Raw genomic sequence first — 8,328 nt, forward strand, 5'->3', positions numbered from 1 at the left:
GAAGTACAAACCTGCATACGAGTTGACAGAGATGGCTGCTTCTGTCGAAACTGGCAGCGCGCTGGAACTTCTTACCGACATCGTGACGTCACATGGTACATCCGTTCCCTCACAGGCTTACCGGGGTATGATGTAATATCCGAGTCCTCACAGAGATCCGCACGGCATTATTGCCAAATGTATAAGTATCCAGTTGATTCAAAAAGAGATTATATGCACACACTTAAACTAAATAAATCAGTATGTAAATCAGTTTTACACGACATAACTGTTCTTGGTAACTTCAAACATTCCGTTCGCATGTATATCGTGCGCACGAGGAACAGTGTTTTGTGTACAGCAAGCGTTTTACGAAAAATAACACGATGTAAGCGACTAAGCCTATTGCATTGACTATTTACCCGTCATTTTACCGAGTTCACACAATAGGAATATCGTTTAGTTACGAATACTATGTTACAAACAATGTGTCATGCATTTTTAATATGTCCCTTTATGTGTTGTCAAACTCGGGTTATTTAGTACATTCAAGGCAATATTGGAAAAAGGCCACAAACTAGTCAATTAAGTTTAAAATTTGCAGACGATTGCCACATTTAATATGTTATCGAAAACCTTCGTTGCTTGTAATTGTGGTATTAATGAATGGAGAATAAATGTGTATTGTTCTGTGAAAACTGGGCAAAATGCATGTGCGTAAAGTGTTGTCCCAGATTAGCCTGTGCAGTACGCACAGGCTAATCAGGGACGACACTTTTCGCTGTAATGGTATTTTTCGTTCAACGGAAGTCCCTTTTTACCGAAAATCTAGTAAAGGCGGAAAGTGTCGTACCTGATTAGACTGTGCGGACTGCACAGGCTTATTTGGGATGACACTTTACGCACATGCATTAAGCACAGTTTTCTCAGAACAAGGCTCTTTTATAGAAAACCATTGATTGTTGCGTTTTATTAATGAATGGAGAATACATTCTTATCGCAAACACGATAACCGTATTTTTAGTAAGATATCGTACATTTGTATGTGGTAACTTTTTCACGGACTCGAGAGCGTTTCAAATAAGACTTAGGCTTTCAATGCAATTGAGCTAAAATTAATAGGTTTAAACTAAACTCTCATTTTCAAAGCACACAATTCAGTTTTACATAAACTTATCGCAACAGGTCCGTAGGCAGGATTTTGAAAAGGCGGGTGCGAATTTTCCCTAGAAAATTTTGAAAATGAGACTTAAAATCCTGCATTCTGGTGACTTTTTATCTCTATTTAAAGACTGAAGTTATAGAGCATTTTTATATGAAATGTCACTTTCATTGACCATACTCAGTGACTGATGAACATGAATTATATATACCATACATGACTTCCCCACTACCGTTTTTCAATAACCACCTTTTTCGATAAGTCACGGAAATACACTATTTTATACGGTGTGCGCGCACACACTTTGTTTACATATGCACCAACAAATTAATTGAATGTAAAATCAACAATAAGAACAGTATCAAATATCATTATTTCTTGGAATCTTGATAACTCTGGTGTATTTTTCAATTCCAAAATTCTACCATTCTTAAATCAAGCAAATTAAAAGGCAATATTTGACTTTTTTTTTCAAAACTATTGTTTGTCTGCTACTTTGGATAGTAACAGTGGCCTAGCATTGCTCTAAACGTGCTAATAATGTATTGTACAACAAATACTGATTAACAAAACTGGGTCTTCTCTAGTCTGCATCAATACTAAACAGAAATCAAAATGGTATAACTGGTTACTTTTATATAATTTTAAAAACTATTTTTAACCACTTAGTTATCTAGTTCTAAACGAATTTGAGAAACATATAACAGAAAAAGGCTTCATAAAGACCCTATAACCACAAACTGCTGGCCCTATGACCTCAAAATCCTTAACAAAAAGATGGACGTATTTGCCCATTGTGCCCAAGATCCGTCACAATTAATGAACATTAAACGTTAACGTCCACCTGATCATGTTATAACGTTTTAAATTCATTTTAACATCTATTTACGAGTAGGTCATATTTTCAAGTGTCAAGTTTGACATAATTAAAAATTTGTGGAAAGTTCTGTATGTTGAGCTATCTTGGAAATGACTTCATCGAGAAATTAATTGTATGGTGACCAGTGGAATTCAACATTATTTTTACGAAGACTCACTGCATTCCGGGGAAAAGAGAAATAATCCTTTTTTGCGTCGAATAAAGTTGATTGCAACTTATATTACAATCTGTTTACTCGTCAAAAAATATGGGTGCGAACGCACCCAACGCATCCCCCCCCCCCCCCCCCCTGGCTACTGGTATGCGAAAGATCCTTGATATGAGCCAGCTTGATTTGTCCGTGTTGCTGACAAGGAACAAATCAGCGTCACACGGGCTAGCCAAGATCACGTCAAAGTAATGTGCATACAAACGAATTCTTCCTTCCTGCTTATTCTCAACGCGCCGTGGTACAGACGTGTATATGATTTATTAAATGCTCTATTTTGTATCAGTCCATGCGTTTCTGCAAAAATAAATACCGGTACATGTAGTTGAAAAGCTATGGAATGGTATGTCTGCCAGTCCATTAATGTTTTAATGCAAAAATGTATTTTGGTTAATGAAAAGTGCACATTGCTGTATAGCAAATGCATATCCTTTAATGATAATTGCATATTGATTAATGGCATCTCCATGTTGCAGGGCCGAACGCTGGTTTATTTACTAGTGGGCCCTACACAGAAGGGTACGAGGGACGAGTCTAACCTCCCTATTTTTTCGGCGTAGCTGTCTAAGCCAGCCTTTCACCTTACCTGACCGTTGTAAGTGTCCAATACAATTCAAATAAATTTTCCCGCGGCTAGATCCGAATGAATACACTTCATTTATTCCATTGGCTGAGTTGAGCATAATTCCCCAGAAATCGGCAACACGACCGCGTCTTTGTAACAATGTTAAATGCGTGTTCAGCATGAATCTACTTTATCTCTTATAAAAAGGCTTGAGGGATAGAACAGTTTCACACTCAACTCACGACATAAATACAGTTTGTGTGTGCCCCTTTACATTTAGAAGATTTCAGCGCCACAGCGTTGTACTTAAAGAATGTGTTCTCATATTTAGTTATTACTACCGTATTGCATTCTGTGGTAACGTATATTTTAGATTATATAAATAATGGTGTTCCCTATCCTGATGTTCGTTTTCACCAAAATATGTTAAATTGTTTTCGAAACAATGAAAAAGTATAAAGCTTTAAACAAACCTTCGTTCCAGCAGTGGAATCGTGACCTCACTTTAATGCATTGCATTCCAACTCGCAAGGTATATAGTGCAGATATTCGGCGATATATTTTTGGTATGTCAATAACAGATTTTTGTTCAATAATTCCATGATGCGTACTTATTTTGATTTAATAAAAATTATTCCATCAAAGCGACCAATTTATTAAGCATGAGCGCGATGATTCACTATAGATCTACTGTTCACATTCGAATCAAATAACAATGTCCGAAAAATCACTATGTACAACATGTCTGTTCAAAGGACGCGCGTATTAACCCTTTGCATGCTGGGATATTTGTCGTCTGTTAAATTAGTGTCTGCTGAATTCTCAAAATCATCATTTTCTTCACTTTTTTTCAAAGACCACTATCAGAATAGCAAACAGTTTGGATCCTGATCAGACGCCACGTTTTGTGGCGTCTGATCAGGGCCAAAACTGTTTGCAAAGGCCTTAAAAATTTGGTTCCAGCACTAAAAGGGTTAATATTTCAAATATGAATGGTTGATTCGAGTGTGGCCATTCATTGAGTCGTATATTTTCATTTAATTTCCATTCTTCGTGTGTATTTCTGTTCTATATCTATAGATATATGGTCTATAATATCTAATAATGCGAAATAAGCCACGAAATCTGGCGCCACGTAATTGATTTGCATGCGATGCGATGCGCAGAAAAAGGCATTTGCTGTCTCATTGATACAACTCTTTATCTTCCATCCACCACAACCACAATCAAAGCCGTAACACCAGTGAAATTCACACCAATGTTAAAGTATTAGATTTCAGAAATGTATGATGTTTGATGAAGAAGGAATGCAAACTTTTCAAATCAAAATCCTTTATTAAGAAATGGAGCAGTTGCTGTCTCATTGATATAACTCTTTATCTTCCATCCACCACAACCACAATCAACGCCGTAACAACAGTGAAATTCACACCAATGTTCAAGTATTAGATTTCAGAAATGTATGATGTTTGATGAAGAGGGAATTCAAACTTTTAAAATCAAAATCCTTTATTAAGAAATGTATCATTAAATATCACTAACATTTAACCATTTTCTCTTTGAATTAAAACCTAATCTTTAAGTTTCAAAGTTATTTCCTAATAAAATGGTCATAATCTACTATACATTTTTAATTTCCCCATCATCAACGCAGATACAAAGTCGTCAACAACTGCGACAATAGATTCAACCTTGAAATTGTTTCTACAATAACAGATTTCCGGAGTTTTTGTACGGAGCCGTTTCAGTTGACATATTACAATTTCATTTTGGTATCTATTACAAATGCTTACTTTATTGTGCTATTTGTTACAAAATGCAGATTCATTCGCCTTTGTGATTCTTTTAAACACGTGGTGAATCATTCAAAAAGCTTAATTGCACATGCCGTTACTTTTTAAAATGTAAACCACATGTGCTTGCGTGTGACTTTGTCAATTTGCACCCACTAAGTATTATGTATATTAAAGTTCTAACCGCTTTATAGTGTGTTCATTAAAAGTGTACACTAGTAATTTCATCTGCAATTACACTAGCAATTACGCTTGTTATTCTGGTTAACGCATAAACAATGAGTAAGTTCAACAAGACTAAAGCAAGACGCATCAAGCATCTTGCAAGGCATATAGCGAAAAACAGTTAATCAAATGCGACATGATGATTTGTAATTTGAAATTCATATATAGCGGAGAACCAGAAATATTGGGAATATTGAACACCAAACTATGTATTAACTTTATTGAACACCAAACTTTGTATTAACTTCTTAATACTTTACTTTTTTTGTAAAAATGTCCTGTCTCAGCAAGTCAATAACACGCCAGGAATGCTAGTTTCGTGTGCACAAGCAAATAAGTCGTGTTCTGAGAAAACTGGGCTTAATGCATGTGCGTAAAGTGTCATCCCAGATTAGCCTGTGCAGTCCGCCACTTTCCGCTTTTATGGTATTTTTAGCTCACCTGGGCACAACGTGCTCTTGGTGAACTTTTGTGATCGCCTTTTGTCCGTCGTGCGTCGTCCGCCGTCAACATTTGCCCTGTTAACACTCTAGAGGCCACATTTATTGTCCTATCTTCATGAAATTTGGTCAGAAGATTGGTCTCAATAATATCTTAGATGAGTTCGAAAATGATGCCGGTTGGTTGAAAAACATGGCCGCCAGGGGGCGGGGCATTTTTCCTTTTATGGCTATAGTAAAACCTTGTTAACACACTAGAGGCCACATTTATTTTCCGATCTTCATGAAACTTGGTCAGAAGATTCGTCCTAATAATATCTTGGATGAGATCGAAAATGGTTTTGGTTGCTTTAAAAACATGGCCACCAGGGGCGGGGCATTTTTCCTTATATGGCTAAATATGGCTTTAGTAAAACCTTGTTAACACTCTAGAGGCCACATTTATTGTCCAATCTTCATGAAATTTGGTCAGAAGATTTGTCTCAGTGATATCTTGGATGAGTTTGAAAATGGTTACGTTTGCTTGAAAAACGTGGCTGCCAAGGGGCGGGGCATTTTTCCTTATATGGCTATATATGGCTATAGTGAAATCTTGTTAACACTCTAGAGGCCACATTTATTGTCCGATTTTCATGAAACTTGGTAAGAAGATTCATCGCAATAATATCTTGGACAAGTTAAAAAATGATGCCGGTTGGTTGAAAAATATGGCCGCCTGGGGCGGGTCATTTTTTCTTTTATGGCTATAGTAAAACCTTGTTAACACTCTAAAGGCCACATTTATTTTCCAATTTTCATGAAATTTGGTCAGAAAATTTGTTCTAAGTGATATCTTGGATGAGTTCGAAAATGGTTTCGGTTGCTTAAAAAAAACATGGCCACGAGGGGGTAGGGCATTTTTCCTAATATGGCTATATATTGCTTAAGTAAAACCTTATAAACACTCTATAGAGGCCACATTTATTGTCCGATCATCATGAAACTTGGTTACAAGATTTGTACCAATGATATCTTGGATGAGTTCGAAAATGGTTCCGGTTGGTTTAAAAACATGGCCGCAAAGGGGGCGAGGCATTTTTCCTAATATAGCTATAGTAAAACCTTGTTAACACTCTTGAAGCCCTATTTATTATCCAATCATCATGAATTTTTGTCAGAAGATTTGTCCCAATGATATCTTGGACACGTTCGAAAATGGTTCTAGTTTCTTGAAAAACATGGTCACCAGGGGGCATGGCATTTTTCCTTATATGGCTTCATGAATCTTCATGAAACTTTGTCAAAATTTTCGTTTAAATGATTATCTTGGACGTGTATGAAAATGGTTCTGGTCTGTTCAAAAACATGGCTGCCAGGGTGTTCACTAGTCATGAAAGTTGGTAAGAACATGTTGTTCTATTAACATCTTGGGCTGCACAGAACAGGTTAGTTCCTTTGAATCTCAGGTGAGCGACTTTGGGCCTTTCAGGTCCTCTTGTTAGTTTCAAGGAAGTCCCTCTTTACCGAAAATCAAGTTGAGGCGGACAGTGTCGTCCCTGATTAGCCTGTGCGCACTGCACAGGCTAATCTGGGACGACACTTTACGCACATGCAATGAGCCCAGTTTTCTCAGAACGCGACTCAAATCGATGTATGGTTAATACGTGTGTCTGTCAGTACATTCATGTGAACGTCTTTGCCTGTCAGACAAAAAGCCCGTTGATGATTAACAAAGATGAGCAAAATCAGAAGGAGTACCTCCGGGTAATCACGTGACAAACAAGCTTGCGGCGTCCATGCCGAGACAGGTACTTTTCGCCGTTTTATACCCTTTATTTCTGTTATTTTTTAATGCCGCTCACTTTCCAGCCATACGTGCAAGAAGTGATTAGCGGTTATTTCGTATTAATATGCGTTCTATATCTTGACTTAACCCGCTGCGAAATTTATTGGCGGGTTATAAAATTACATCTCCCTATAAGAAAATTCGAACAATTTGAAGCATTTTGTATAAATTATCATCTCTCATCGGATTTAGTGCCAAATAAGCACAAAACTAATCGCAAAACTATGCTGAAACAACTCATATATTCAAATGAAACCATTTTGATCAAATTCTTAAAAACAGCGATAACAAACATCGCAGTTCATAATGTCTTCAATAATGTTTTAAGCGGTTTTGATGCTTACATAAATAACTTGGTGTATTTTAATCTCAGGAACAGACGATTGATACATTTTTGTTCTTGATAATTCACGTACCAGCTTATATAATCTTCATTGTTTAACTGAAAGTACCTTTTATTCTGCCAGTTTGTATTTGTGCAAAAAAGTTTTAATATCTGATTGATAAAGTACTTGATGATCATAACTAAATATTTTTAATTTTCCATCAGTTTATCTGAACAGATTTGCGTATTGAGCGGCTATCCAGCTAGAGTAGTGTTTGGTCCTTTTCATGTCCACCTAAGCGCACTTGGTTCAAACCCACTTGGTGCATGTGGTTTTAGTCTTTAGTCACCGTACTAAACAGCTGGGCATTGCCCCGGATACTCCGTTACCCTTATGACTTCTTCATGTTATTATATATCCGTAGGTTGAAGTGATCTCATTTAAATTTCAATAAAGTCAAACTGTCTTTGGTTGCTGGTTCATAACGCAAGTCCTCACACAAACCATCTTCGGTATACACACTCGCGCACTCGTTTTGCGCACGCACATATAAACGCACGTATGCGCGAGCATTCACACATGCGCACACACGAGTATCACACACTAAACACATGGTCGTACGTTCTAATGTCTGCATGTTTGCAGTTAGCAAATAAATCAAATTCTGTAATTGTTCAATAAAGTATTCTAAACGAATTAATCTCTTTGCGGAGTGTACTATCAGCTATATCAGCCCGTACGTGAATTATTTTTGTTTTCACAACAGTTATATACACCCCGGAAATTATGGAACACTTCCAGATTTGACTCTCTGTATAATAATTTGCGCTAGCACCTCATACTACAGCAATGGACACTGCAAGGTTACAACAAAGCACTTAATATTTGAAGATACACGTGTAACAAAAACGAAAACAATAAGTCC

The 8,328-nt window shown here is 36.9% G+C and overlaps 1 protein-coding gene across 1 annotated transcript in view; it reads right to left on the reverse strand.

The window, feature by feature from the left end:
• The window catches only part of LOC127878044 (receptor-type tyrosine-protein phosphatase F-like), a 92,637-nt gene extending 92,135 nt beyond the window's left edge, over window positions 1–502 (reverse strand). The window contains exon 1 of the mRNA XM_052424446.1: window positions 12–502. Within this exon, the coding sequence (XP_052280406.1) occupies window positions 12–81 (70 nt within the window). The 5' untranslated portion in view covers window positions 82–502. The remainder of the gene's footprint in view (window positions 1–11) is intronic.
• Window positions 503–8,328: the final 7,826 nt, after the last annotated feature.

Source organism: Dreissena polymorpha, chromosome 4 (assembly GCF_020536995.1).
Source record: "Dreissena polymorpha isolate Duluth1 chromosome 4, UMN_Dpol_1.0, whole genome shotgun sequence".
NCBI lineage: Eukaryota > Metazoa > Mollusca > Bivalvia > Myida > Dreissenidae > Dreissena > Dreissena polymorpha.